Raw genomic sequence first — 14986 nt, 5'->3', positions numbered from 1 at the left:
AATTGAACCAAAGCAGGGGAGAGTGAAGCAGACCTCTCAGCTGCAGACTGCAGTCTATTGAGCAGAGATAAAGTCAATTTACCGGCATCACCGTTAACCATACATCTCAGTGCTCCACATCAAAATTTCATTAAGCCCTTTCGTCTGCAATGGAAAGGCATCCTTACACTTCGTTTTCATGCTTGAAATAAGAAAGGTTTTTCTTGACATTGTTCAAGTGAGTGAAACAAGACAGCTAAAGAGAAAGGCAGTGCAATTATCTGAGTCATCCTCATCCAAGGAACAGTCTCTCTTTCTTTCGGTCACTCTTCCCTTTCCGGCTCTGCCTTTCCACTACTGTGACTGTGTGTGTGCAACACCTCCATCATACAAAACCTGAGCGCTCAATGTCAAGCTGCATTCTGTGTGAACTGTGTCAGATGAAAAGGGATCAACATAATAGAGATGAGTTTTGAATAAGCAGCCCAGAAATAGGCCAGCATAAATGATATAAATACCTGGACCCATGAGACAATGAGAAGCTTAATCATCCTCGTCACTCTGCACACATTTTAAACGGCTGGTCAGACAGAGCACCATTGATTGGGCCAACATGAGCTGTTATCTGTTGTTGTGTTATTAAAGCCATGTAAGAAAACAAATATTATAATATACATTGTGCAGCAGAATGTCTGTGCACACTGTAATTTATTTAAAAAAAACAAAAAAGACTTCTGGTACAGTTGGTAAGGCGAACATGCAGTGGAACAGACAGCGGTGGCTATTACTAGAACACAAGGTTTAGTCTTCATGGGCAGTAATAACAGTGATAGGTGGTGCTGAGAATCACACAGAACAGTGTTGGCACCATTGGAGCCTTAAATCAGTCAAAAGGCTCTAAACGGAAAAAAGCCCTCTTTCCGGATCTGAGGCTCCAAGTTTTGTAAACGGAGTTTTTCAGGAGAGAAAATGAACAGAACCATGTCCCTCCTCCTCCTCCTCCTCCTCCTCAGTGTTACATTGTGTATGTGTGTGCACTCTTGCTTACTTGAGCATGTATTTGTCTACCCGTAGACCAGCAGAGTGCAGTGGAAAAGAGGTCCTAATCGGAATTCAAAGAAGAAAACAGGGCTAACTCAAGCGCAAACAAAGCCTTCTGAACTCACCCAGGAATTGCTAATCCAAAATTGTTTGGAAACGCTTTTCTTCTTTTAACACTTTTCTGTTTCTGCTTTTGACTCTCAGCTCTGATAAAGAGTGATTCACTCCACAACGCCAAGTCCACGCATATACAGGCCACTGTTTCTCTACATTACTAAGCAGACAGGCCAACAGTTTACGTGCTCTTGTTTTAGGGTGGGTGTGCTGAGCCAAGCTGTTGATCATGTCACCTAATAAAAACTGAAAGATGGAAAAAAGCTATCCATGTTTTACATTTCATTCTAGGGAACATTTGCTGTTCCCATATAGCATGGCATGGAGTGGCCGGCTTAACTGTCAGAATATTTAAGAGCCGGAGAGACAACATTGGAATCAACTTGTGTTCAGCTAATGAAAACCAATAAATAACATCTATAAAGTCTCAGTACAGCGACATCTAAGACCGTTACCAATAACCCTAGCCTGACCTTTTGCTGTAAGCTTTAGCCATTCAGTGTTGATTGCAAAGCCTAGCCCTCACTGGCTGGCTGTAGGTAACGGTACTGCCTGAACACCTTGTGTTCATGAGGAAAACATTTGACACTGACAGAGAACCTAGATGTCAGTATTTTAGGGAGAAATATTGTGTGACTATCACGATTTTCTGGTACTGTATTTATCATTTTGCATATTTAACTATTGAAATCTGGTTTGAAGACGCAAAACGGAAGTTTCATGTGGAATGACAAGTTGATTGTAGTACAGATAATTAATCTATCAAAAATGACAATCAGTAGTGCTGCGTGTGTCAGTCACTTATCAAGTCCAATCTTTCAGAAAGTTTAGCACTGACAAATTTGTTCATTTATCGTTAGTAGTACAAGGTAACTATGGTAAACTTTACACTTCTCATCTGAAATGCATTCGGTATTACCTGTGCATGACAGAAACATCCAGAGCTCATCAGACGTCTTCAAACTTGTGACCTGAATTCTGCATGTCATTTGGATGCAACGCGACAGCTGGAAAGGCAGATCTGTTGAGTCAAAATGCACCAAGACTTCGCCAGTCTTGCAATCTGATACAGAATATGATTTTCTGGATTCAATACTGTGCCGCCACTATGTGTTGGCTCTCATAAATAGCATACTTGACAAATCAAAAATGTCAGTATAATTGAAATAAGTGAGTGACAGTTTATCAATGACAAACTTTCTAAACCCAAACATTATAAGTCACGCAAGGTTCAGCAAATTTACATCAGCAATGGTCCAATCTCTTAAAAGCCAATCAAAATGAAATGTCAGCCTAAATTATGTCACCGAAATTAAGTCATAAAATCATTAAGTAAATGAACTGATACCATGCCACAGCTAACAAAGAGGAAGTGACATAATCATCATCATTTTCTTCTTCTTCCTTTCTCTCTGTTTTTCTGTCTGTCTCCCTCTGTCTCTGCTCCTCTCACTGCTGGTACAGATGAAATAGAGCCTCTGTGTGCCAGGCTATAACTTGGCAGAGGTCACAATTCACTTTCAGTAGATTGGCTGCAGATTTATGCCTCTTCTCTCACCAGCATATAGTGCTGACGGAGGTGGAGGAGCAGCAGCCTCGGTAATCACAGAAAATTGCTGTGTTGGGTGAAACAGATGTGTGAACTCCGCTATGACAGAGCAGAGAGATGAGGGTGTGTGTGTGTGTGTGTTTGTGCGTCAAGTGTGTATTAGGTTTAACATGGACCTAAAACAGCCTTACTCATGCTCTGGATTAGGTCAATTCGAGGCTCGTTCAGAAATGTCGCACACACACCAGCTGCCAACTGTGTGAGTCTGGTTTTGGCCCGGGGTGAACTGTCTTTCACCTCTGAACATCATTCAATGCCATATGCCGAATGCTTGTCCAGTGAATGTCCTGAAACTGGCACACTGCTGAAACATAAATCTCCTGAGAGAAAGCATTTAACCTTTTGTAATAACCACAGCCCGCTCAGGAGAACTCACACAAATGCATACACACACAAACACACACACACACACACACACACACACACACACACACACACAAGGAAACAATAATATCAGTTTCAAAGCGGCAACATTCTCCAGAATATGAGCGGGGGCTGAAAGAGAATGTGACATTTCCAAGGTGTGTGCTGTTGCATGGCAACTATGGCAACTAAACCAAAAGGCTGTTAATTTGACTGAGTCAGTCCACCTCTCAGTGTTGCATAGCTCCTCCCCTTGAAACAGGCTCAACCAACAGGAGCAAAAATTATTTTTAACCTATGAAAGAAGCACCTGTTCCTGGTTGGACATTACAGGAATGTTGATGTGTGTGTGTGAGCGTGTGTGTGTGTGTGTGTGTGTGTGTGTAAGTTCTTACACGTGTGAGTGTGTGTGGGTGTATGGGTGTGTTAAGTTGGGTGGTGGTGGTGCATGTGTTAATGCAAGGAAGTTTGTTACTTGCATAACATATACATGTATGTAAATGTGGTCATATGAGCTGGGTCTAAAGACATCACGCTGATCTCTGGTTACCATGGCACTGTAACTGGTGTATGTAAAGCAGTCAACCATAGCGGAGGGAGGAAATAGTGACTAATGTCATTACAATAATGGATCTTTGTAATCGCCCATTTCAAAGTCACTGATGCAGAATTGTTGCAACACCCCAAAAGGGAGTCATTTCAAAACTCTGGGCAAGGAAACTATAAGTATATTCAAATTCCCTGTTCTTAAGTGTAATGTTCTTTTCCTCAAATAAGGGAAAGCACCTCACCTGTTGTTATTTAATAGCTAAGGGAAACTTACCAACTTTTAAATTGTTACTAACCTTTGCTGATTCCCAGTGAACCCAGAGAAGCTGTAGTGACTTCTCTCCCACATTTCTGACACATGTTGTTAATGTATTTCTAATGTTGGATGGGAATATGTTGACATAAGGTCACTACATAGTATTCATTTGCATTGAGTCGACACACATTGTTGTTACCGATGTTCTCATGGTCACCATTATTATCGTCAAAAGCATCATCACTGTCAGAGCCATCATTGTCGCCACTGTTGCTGTTGTCAAATCTTTCTTTCTCTGTGAAAGTGTTTGTGCATTGAGTGTGTGTGTATTCGCAACAGTGGGTCTTTCAAGGTGAAGGAGAGAGCACGCAGAAACATAAAAAAGCCGGCCAAATGGACTCTGAACCAAACACATACAAACACGGGAGAGTTATGACTGCAGGAGTTTACATTGCAGTGCCCTGTTTAAAAACTCAGCAGTGTGCAGAAATGGAGACGGAGCTCACATCACACCAGAATCCACACAGTTTATACCTGAGAGAGATGGCGTAATACCCTTCAGCTATATCAGACTATATGAATTATCCTAAACATGAGTAGCATTGTTCAAACTCCTGTTTTGGCAAGCATCCACTAGTGGAGGAAGGGAAGCGAAAAATCAAATTAAACTTATCTCTGGAACCAGGATGTCTTAGCTCGTATTAAGAGCTGCTGCCATTGTTAATGTTACCTCGATTACCCTGACAGACTCAATCGAGAATCAATAATACGTATTTTACCACAGTTCTGACAAGTCTTCCCCAGAACACTATCTTTTTGAAGCTGAGGCCGTGTTGTCAGCACGACTTACTGTCACTACAACAAAGGCATCAAGATGAAACTAGAGGAATCCTTGAGTCTTGAGTCACCAACTAACAGGCTAGCCAGAAAGAAAAGGCAAAGAACAACACGCCTAAACAGATCTGACGTTGAGTTTTTGCTGCCGTCAAAACTAAACTTTGCCTTTCTGACCTTAAAACATGGCTGAAGTCCACGGCTGGATCAGACTCTGACAGAAGAACTCACGGCTAGATGGAAAAGACGAACCTCTGGATTAACAGCAATGTCTTTCTATCACCCTTCCCCTCTCTCTGTCTCAGTGTCTCAGTCACACACATCAACACACCCTATACAAAGTCACAAGAAAGTCTCACGTCTCTATTAAAAGGTCCCAAGTCCTAAAGTTTGTTTTTTGACTTTTAAACAAGTCATTATGGAATTATTAGCGCTTAGCTCATGTTAGCTTAAGCCATACGCTGGCTATAGACCACTAATGTTAGTCTCACCTCACTGCTGTTTGTTTAGCCTCAAATTTTTTAAAACACAGTTGACAGTTGAAGTTTATCTGTAGCTTTTGAGCTATATGTTTTGAATGTTGCCCACAGCAGAGTCTTTATAGTTGCATGTGATAGTCCGATGATAAATGATAGTATCATTTTTTTCTCGTCCTGCTGACGTCAGAGACACCTTTCCCTGAAATGTAATTGGCTACTGTCGTTTGACTCAAATAATATTTTCTGTCAGGAAAATGAAGAGTGTATTCGCTGCATTCTTGCATACAACATCATTTGAAATCTCTGGGCTTGGGGGGGATATCAAGTCATTCCAAGGGGAGTCACCAGTCATTGGTGTGAGAGTCACCATCGAGCTGCAAGTCCTTTCTGTAGTCAGTCAAGTCTAAAGTATTCAGATTCATGACTCCAAGTCACATGACGAGTCCACAGCTCTGACACCCACTAATAGCCTTAAAATTGTATTTTACACAGCATGAGTTTAACAATTATTTTCCTTTTCAAGGAGGAAAAATGTCTTAAATATAAAATGAGTCTTCTGCAGTGTTAAACTGGTTCAAGGCCTACAGTAAATAGAAAAACTGTAAATACAGTAAATAGTAAAAACTGTATCCATCAGTGACATCAGTGTGTTTGAAAGTGAGCGCAGTGGGCACACCGAGTACAGTTCTGTTGTGCTTCTGAAGAATCTGAGGAATGCTTTTACTCTGCAGGCCATCAGGCTGAGCGGCTAACAAACACACACATAACAACTGGACACCGCATCGTAGCTTGTTTAAATTGGTCTGCTGAACAGATGTGCAATACCATCATGAATACATGTGAGCAAAAACATGAGACCAGACTTTATAAACACACTTTTGCGTTGACTGTGGCACTGAGGAATACTCTTTCTTTATGCCCTAATAGAGTTTTGTCCGGGCTGTGCTTGGTATCAATTTGAGTTATTGTGTGTGTGCGTCAGGATGGCTCTCAATGCTGAGAGACAGAACAGACACCCACACACGTAAACACACATACACAAAAGCCTCATCGTTCAAAATCCTCGCCTTATGACAAAGGCACAGGAAATAATGACGAATTGATGCCAAAGAGCCTCTCTCAATTCTCTTAGTGGAGAATCACACTCTGCTTGTTATCTCTGACCACAGACACACACTTTTCCACACACACAAGCAAGCCAGACATCAGCAGTGGTCCTGTCTGTCTCTCTCTCTCTCATTTTCCAGAAAGGGAAGTCTTTCCTCATTGATTGTTTAGCAGAACTGCATATACACCCTGAAGAAATCCCTTCTTTTTCCACATATAATGTATTACTTAAGAGTAGGTTGCCAACATAATAGGATCCTTTCTCTGTTACCAAACAGGAGTAGTGGTACACTCATAAATGACGTGTGTATGTGCACGTTTGTGTATCGATGTGTACAAAGGTAAAGTCTCGGTCAGCACTCCTGTCTACGCTCTGGTATGGCTGCAGTGAAATACCCTCATCTAGGCAAACATAAAATCAATGGGAGCTATTAATTAGTCTACCTCTGACTGCCGTTGCTGATACAGTTATACACGCAAATAGAACATGAACACATTACACTCGTCGAGCTGTTTGGAGTTGGATTGGATTTTAAAGAATAGAGGCGCAGGACAGGCAGACTTGTACTGAAGCTGTAAGTACAAAAAAAGAGCAAACAACTTGACCAAACTTGACTTAACAGCCTCTGCAAATTATGTATACACAGTCAAGGTTAAACTGAGAGAAAGTCACATGCGTAACAACGTTAGTCTGATAGCATCTAGTATCTTAAGTTTCACAACCTTGTTCCTGGTTATTATGAAAGTCACAATGCACTATGGAATATTCTCACAGGTGTCAAGTTAAGCACTGCAGGTGCAGCAGTTCAGATTTCTTTGTCTCTTTTCCAGCACTGCTCTTTTACTGGCTTAAGTCAAAATGGACAGGAAGAATCTCGCTACCTGGTGTGCTTCTAAGATTGTGAGTGAAAGAAACACACACTCAAAAATGGTCACCAATGACAAGTAGACCACTTGTCCCCTGAAACATAAACATGTATCACCTCAAACGTATCAGGCATAGCAAAACAAAGACACAAGATAACCCTGAAAATAGTCTGTAAAGCATCACAATGTTGGAAAATATGTGTTTCAATCCTGCTCAGGTCCACCTGTTCCATTCAGCAATTTCAAAGTGCTTAAATGCTTCCCAGAGAGCCTCTGGTCCTTTAATAATCCTAGGTGTACTATGATAAGTATTGCAACTGGAACGTCTAACGTGGCCACCACAGAATTCTAATGGTGTTGCCATGGTAATGAGTACTGGATCGTGCAATGATAGAAGTACATGATGTAGTTGGATAGCTTCAAGCAACTGTGATATCTTTGCTAGCAGCTTTTCAAGCCTGCAGCACTCTAGCATCATTATAGAACACTATAGAAACCCATGCTTCAACAGCTGACCCACGTTGTGAGGCAAGATTATACTGTATAAAGTTTGTAAACACAAAGGTCTATTCTAATTGTGCCTGCAGAAAACAGAAAGTACTTTGGTGCTTTGGCACTTCCCCTTGCCAGTCATCAGGGTGTGAACAAGTTGGTGGACACCAAACCTCCTTGTAATTGAATTTTGCCTGGGCTCCACTTCCTTCCCTACTCACTGAGAGCATTCAGACTGACAATGGCACTGTGGAAAAACACAAGCTTCCTCATTCATTTCAATGAGACTACTGCATTGGTATATCAGGGGCTCCAGGCACAGGGGGCTCTGGGAAAAATATGCTGAGAGGACAGCAAAATTGTTTTACTTTTACCACAGTGCACACTGCGTTGGTCAAACAGATATGTGTAAGCACATGGGTGGAACACTTCGTATCATGTTCCTCATAGCATTGTGCTAATTTGATGTTGAACATTTCAACAGTGAGATGGAGGAAAACAATTATGTGATAACTCTGAATTAATCTTGGCACAAAGGAGTTATAAACCATTGTGTGCTGTCTTGCTTTACATTTGCGTTTCTTGGTTTGAATTAAATCTTCGATCTGAATGCGTCCAAAGAATTAAGAATGAATAAAAGTTAGGACTGACAAAAGAGTTTCAAGTGCACTTTACAAATGCAAACTTCAAGGCTCTGTAGGATCAAAACAGTTAAGTTGGTGTGCAGTGTCTCACCTTGTTCTGGTCGGTCCAATACAGAAAGTAACCTTTGGGGTCGACTGTTAGAGTCACCGGGGTCACAGTGGTAGAATCCTGGAGGGAAACAAAGAAAAAGACATCTGGAGTCAATGTGTGTGTCTGCTTACGTCTGTGTATCCCTGTCTGGGTCTGTGTTTTTACACGAGTGCATGCTTTTGTGTGTATGGCAGAATTTTCACTGGGTAAACCAATTAATTTATTTCCCAGGATCAAAGCCTACTTTTTGCAATACCGCATGCATACCAGAGTCAATGACATTAAAAGTGCTGTTTATGTTGTAAGCATGCACACAATCCTTTCCTTCTACGGTACTTTCCCCACCTAAACTGGCATCACCACAAATGACCAAGGAGAGCGTGGTGTATGAATGTGTGTGTGTGTGTGTGTGTGTGTGTGTGTGCATTTGAGACCACTGCAATCATGAACTGCAGGTTGTTTCACAGCTGATGTTTCCATTTCCCCCCTCTTGTAACACACAAATGCTTTCCCACAGTTCCCACATACAGACAGCTCCAAGCCTGACACACACACAAACAGTCTGACCCTGAGGCATACATGGCAACGCCAGATATTATTGGATGCTTCTATAAAAAGAAAGAGCCTTTGCTTTGTCTCCACAGTGGCCGTGGTTCAGCTGAACAGTAGCATATTGTCCTCCTCAATCAGCCATGGCTGCGAGATCAGAGAGATGGAAACCACATTTGCTGCACAGAGCAAGAAAATCTTCAAAGTGTCTTCATGAGGCCTCTAATGATGTCCCTATCACAGCATTGGGAGACAGAGCTAATGGTCTGCATCTGCTACATGTTTGTCATATTTGGGTGCGACCCTAAGCGACTTGTAGTGTAGGATATCATGAAAGGGTTGAGCTGGGAGCTAGTAGACAACGGAGGAGTCTGTGCTGAGGTGCAGACAGCTATTGCTACTCTGAAATCATTTCATACTGTCTAAATAGGACAGTCACAGTGTATGGAACCGGGCACACCTGCTCTATGATAGACCAATACTGAAATCCACCCCTTTATGAACCTATGGAGCAATTTAAAAAAAAAAAAACAGACAGAAAGAGAAAGAAATAAAAAAGGGAAGTGAGCGTAAATGAGAGACTCGTTCAATGCCGCATCAGAGGCATTTGCAATAAGGACATTTGCTATGGCAACCCTACCATTGCCGTGAAATCTATTAGAAACTCAAGAGGAATCGTTTTGGTTCTGTTCACATGACTGCGCAATCTTTGCAGGCTTGATTGAATGACAAAAGACACAGCTCATACCACTGAATGTATGCAGCATAAGCACACACAGTATTTAGAGCCCGAGGGCAGGAAAAAAAAGCCTTATGTTCGCAGTTCTTCGATACAGCATCGCATGCCAACTGCAGCCCCATATCTTGGCTCTCCACAGATTAATATCTCTTTCCCAACCTCCATGAAGACATCAGTCACTCCAGGAAAACTTTCAAAAATGATGAGTTGGATCAATCATTTTACAGTAAGTTAAAGCAAGTTGAGAATGCACTCAGGATTATCAGTGATGTCAGAGAGAAAGACAGAAGATGGCTTGAGAGCAGTGGGAATCTGCCTAATGATGTGAGAGCAGTCATTTTCACCAGCTTCTTTCTTAATGTCCCAACTCTCCATGGCCACCACTATAAACACATTAAAGCCATTATGGACTCTTGGCAAGATTTTCCCATGGGTTTGCACATTTACGAAAATACAAGTACTTATAACATTGTGGATTAGAGTTCAGAGTGACTGCTTGTGCTTTTTATTGTCAATTGACTGTTTGTAGGACTTGTCATTAATGGGAAGACATTAGGCGGAAGCAGCCTGCTTTTTTTGCTGAATTAAGATGAGATTAGTGACTGACTTGTGAAAATGCAAACACCCTGAAGAAACCGATCCCATGCAGGAGACGTTGCCTTTTTTTTGTGAAGAGTTTGTGCCATTAGCCATCACCTGAGGGGATGTGTTAGAGAGGAGATTTGAGCTCAGCATATTTCTGTTCTGTATGCTAATGACACATTCTACTACTTTAAAGGGGTTTTAGGCTCCCCTGTGGAGCCTGATAATATCTTATTTAATACACACCAGGCCAAAAGGTGTGGCCTGATACAAGCATAAGCTTTTAAAAATGACTGTTTACATGGACCCAGCATCATCTGTCACATATTTCACATCTTGCAAGTCTGTCAGTAATCTTTAAGATGAAGGGTCACTTTCCTAGAGACTTTGGACGTCTGCCTATCCTCCACTCTCTCATAACAGAAAGCCATTGCTGCTGAATGTGCCATTTGAACTGACAAATAATAACACAATCCAAGCAATGTTTCAAAACCACAACCAGGCCACTGCAGCAGCCAGTTGTCTGCAAGTGGCAGCAACAAAAATACACGGTGTGTATGCGCCTGTCTGTGTGAGGTGGGTTGGGGAGGTCTGGGACTGCGAGGATTTCACAAACACTTGGAGAGGTTTTCTGATTGTTCTTCTTTTCTTTTTCAACAGTCAACCACCGAGCACTGTGTGCTGAAGTCTGCGGGGCTTCTTTTCACCGCTTCAGACAGTCTGCTTCTGAAAACTCATGGCTGTTGTTCATACAGTACAGTATGGCATCCTTACACAGTAAACTAAACTTTACACCTTTTTTTGTCTCCACTGAATATTCAGCAGTGAGACAAAATCTGCAATTTTCACTGAAACCAGAAAAAAAATCCCTTCTGCTCATACACATTAAAATATTGAAATTGCTTATACAATTTCTTGTTGGGAGAGGTTAGAGTGGAGCCCAACATCCAAAGCCATGATAAGAAGAAAAGGATTTAATTCAATCCTTCCTCACTGACAATGTTTTCCAACCGTCTCTCTCTCAGTCTGTCCCTCCTCTGTGATTCTTTCCATTAATGATACAGAGAGGAAAGAGGAAGGAAGGAGTGCATGGGAACAGAGAAACTGTGCATACGTCTGTGTGTTTTTACAGGAAAGGCCTGGTGTGCATTTGGTTCTGGAGTCAGGCCCACATGTACAAACTACAGTACACAAACACGGCTGTTAGGGGAAACAAATGCACACCTCACGCACCCCCTCTCACAACATACCAACCACAGAGCTGAAGGGGTGAGCGCTCATTAGTAATTTAAGTTAAGGAAATGTTCTTATCTAAGTTCTCTTATCTAAGCATACGATTGATGATTGACAGGGTGGTACGTTTGCAAGTTTGCATAATTTCCTTTCTGCCCTCTGTACTGATCACGTTCACTCTTATAACATCACCACTGATAACATCTGTGCTGTGCTTGAATCACCTGAGCTCAGTGAGTAGGATTATTACACTGTGTTAAGTAAAACTAGCATAACTGCACAGTTTATTACCAACACCTGAATGCCCACGCACAATCCACATGTATCATTTACATACAATGTGATCTTTCACACAGGACAAAGACTGTATAGTTAACTCACTGTGAACAACAGTTCCAGGTGGCCACATTGTCAGTGAGGGAAAACAAGCAACCCACATAATTCAGAATGAAAGAAACTGACTGTGCTCATATTGAAATGCTCACACAATAAAGAGGGATCAAGGTTTGGAGAAACCAGAGGAAGAGATTTGAAACAAATATCACAGAAAGTCCCTTTCAGAATATAGGGAGCCATTATGGCGACAACATAGGAGATGCAAATAACCACTAAGTAAAATAAGGTCAGCGCAGTTGAAACTCAGTTTTAAGTGCTACAGCTATATGTCAATTCTCTATCCAGGATCATTGGAGGGATGTGTTGATTTGTTGTTTGGGGGAAGGTGCAGTGCGCCATAGCTGTCTGTTAGAAGATTACTACTGTTATGTTTCCGCCGGCCACTCAACAGCAGCGTGCAATCAATTTTAATCAAGGTCATTTCACTACAGCTAGACTGTTAGTGGTACGGACGAATGTTAAAACAAAACAAAACCACGACCGTTATTCAACTCTGCCATCCGCGTGTTGATCCCGATACACTTACTAATTGCAGTTAATTGATAAAACGTTTCCAGTGAGGGGGGGCTTAATTCAAATGTTTAATTTTATTTAATGAGCAGTGCACACATTCACACACACAAGCACCGTCAAACACGCGTGCACCCACCCACCATACACTGCTGTAGACTGGGAAATGTAAACAAAGCACCTGTCAGTAGACACTATAGCCGCCGCGTTTCTTTATACCATTAACCAGCTCCCATGACAATCCAATCTATTGGCTACTGTTGCATGAGTAGCCTATAGATTGTGCAACACATCCTATTGAGCAACACATCCTTGTGGTACATGCATGCAAATAAAGCGTGCAGATATCATCCGCCAGTGAAAAAAACAAATTCACTGCCGGTCTCTCTTGCCATTACTTACATCATCCCATTTCATAAATTTGTTGCCCTTTCTCAGGCTCTCGGGCACGGACACTGGCTTGAGCTGCAGCGCATGAACTCCAGGCTGTGCCCCTGCCATTGACTCATCTACTCTTCTCGACGCACGGCAGGGGTTGAAATGAGTCACTTCACTCTCTTCGACTCTTATTTCTCCTCCTCGCCTTTTGTAATCAGCTTAAAAGCAGGCTGACGGAAGCCCACTACTGCTGCCAGTATGTCATGCCCGCATTGACGGCGGTGGCGCGTCTCGGCTTTGGAGAGCTGTGGAGGCGGACGCAGGCGCAGCGGACCGGGGCCACTGACTGACTGACTGACTGAGCGACACGCGGCTAAGGCACAGACGAGGAGAGACAGAGAGAGAGAGACAGAGAGAGAGAGAGAAGGAGAGGGGGGGAGAGGGGGGGGGGGGGGGGGGGGGGGGGGTTGGTTTCAAATTGTACAAGTCAATACAGGGACAGGATCGATGCTTGAAGTGATCTAGCGCCGCCGTGCGTCCGAGGCAATAAGATGGTAATAAGCTTTGAGCAGATGAGAAGCCAGTGGTGTGAAAAACTTCTGAGTCAGCAGGTGCATGCACCAGTGATGCTTGGTTATTGTTCCTGGTTTGGGAAATTATTATTTATGCATTCTGTAAGATTTCAAGGTATTACTTTTTCTTGGGAGATTAACAATTTATATAGGTTTGTGTTTGGGTGTTGTTACAGACAAATCAACATGTTACCCTCACGTGTAAATTGTGATATGCATTGGAGGATAAGATTAGAAATATCTCATCATGACTTCCTTGTGTTGGGATTTTAAAGCTCATTCTGATATTTTTTTTAAACTCAACATCTTTTGACAGTTTTTAAGCAAAAACGATCAATTAAAATAGTATGTAGGGATTTCAGTCATCCAACTGATGTGGAATGGATTATTATATGAATGTAGAGCATGTACAGTGCTGATGTTTAGCGCCTAGGTTCTGACATGGTCACTCCCTACAAGGAAGCACCTAGCTTAGCAAAGCAGGGAGTGACCATAACTTCCGCTCCAGAGGGGCTTTCTAAAAATACAATATTATTAAGCGCTGTGGCTGCCGGCTTGCAGCAAAGAATGAGCAGAGCACTGACAGCTAAACCACGCCGCTGTAATCAAAAGGGTGCGTTAGATGTTACAGTGAGAGGAGTATGTGAGTGTAGCAGTGGACTCAATTTAATACATTTGCACGCACAACCTTAGTATTTCTAAAATCCTATCTATCCTCCTCAGAAGGCAAGTAAGATCTATTATATTTATAACTGTATGGAGGGTAACAGGTGCTACTTTAATTTAAGAAATCAGTCCACACCCATCAGCTAGAATGGACACTGATTTCTTTTTCAGTGCCCACACATGGCTGTGGGCCTTTTTACTTCTTCATGACTAAACTTCTTCAAAGTTCTGTGAGTCAAGAGTGCGTCACCGCCTTTAGGACTTTTTTTGAGTGTAACACTCTTATTAAATAAAGCATAGAGCCTCTTGGGCCTTTGTACCGCCCACACTGTTTATTTTCTGCCATTCCCAAAAAGAGACTACAGACTATTTGAGTCCTCCAAGCAGTTTTCCCTCTGTGGTCAGTCACTGACCGGCGCTGACCGTCAGACATGTCAAACTAGTCAAACCTGTCAAAGTCTGACTGGCACTTCTCATGTCAGTCGTAACAGTAGTTTGTTTGAGTTTGCCTCCCGTCATTAATGATTGATTAACAGTGACAGTTCGGGGACCAGGCCCTGAATAGAGTCATAGTTGGGTGACAGCTCAGGAAAGTTAGAAAGGATTACAAGTGTGTGTGAGAGAGAGAGAGAGAGAGAGAGAGAGAGAGAGAGAGAGAGAGAGAGAAAGACAGAAAGAAAGAAATTTGCTGTCACATTTAAAGAGAATATTTTCTGGTGAGTCAGAATTCCAAAGTAGAAGAACAAGGGATATACAGAATACTGTCATACCACTGCGGAGATACAAATGTTTTTATACCGCGAATGAGTCATTGTTATCCTGCATGCCTCAGACTTTGGTATCCGTCATCCGTCTTCCTATCAACCCAGAGGTTCCAACTAGCTCTAAAATCAGGCACAGCACTCTCGCGTGAAAGACAAGGGTCTACAGTAAGAA

General features: G+C 42.2%; 1 protein-coding gene across 1 annotated transcript in view; it reads right to left on the bottom strand.

Annotated features, from left to right (window-relative positions):
• The window catches only part of plcb1l (phospholipase C beta 1-like), a 96372-nt gene extending 83437 nt beyond the window's left edge, over positions 1 to 12935 (bottom strand). The window contains exons 1-2 of the mRNA XM_070926091.1: positions 12837 to 12935; positions 8426 to 8503 (exon numbers count right to left, since the gene is read on the bottom strand). Coding sequence (XP_070782192.1) covers positions 8426 to 8503; positions 12837 to 12935 — 177 coding nt within the window. The remainder of the gene's footprint in view (positions 1 to 8425; positions 8504 to 12836) is intronic.
• Positions 12936 to 14986: the final 2051 nt, after the last annotated feature.

This window comes from Enoplosus armatus, chromosome 19 (assembly GCF_043641665.1).
Source record: "Enoplosus armatus isolate fEnoArm2 chromosome 19, fEnoArm2.hap1, whole genome shotgun sequence".
Classification (NCBI taxonomy): Eukaryota; Metazoa; Chordata; class Actinopteri; order Centrarchiformes; family Enoplosidae; genus Enoplosus; species Enoplosus armatus.
This window is presented reverse-complemented; position numbering and strand designations above follow the sequence as displayed.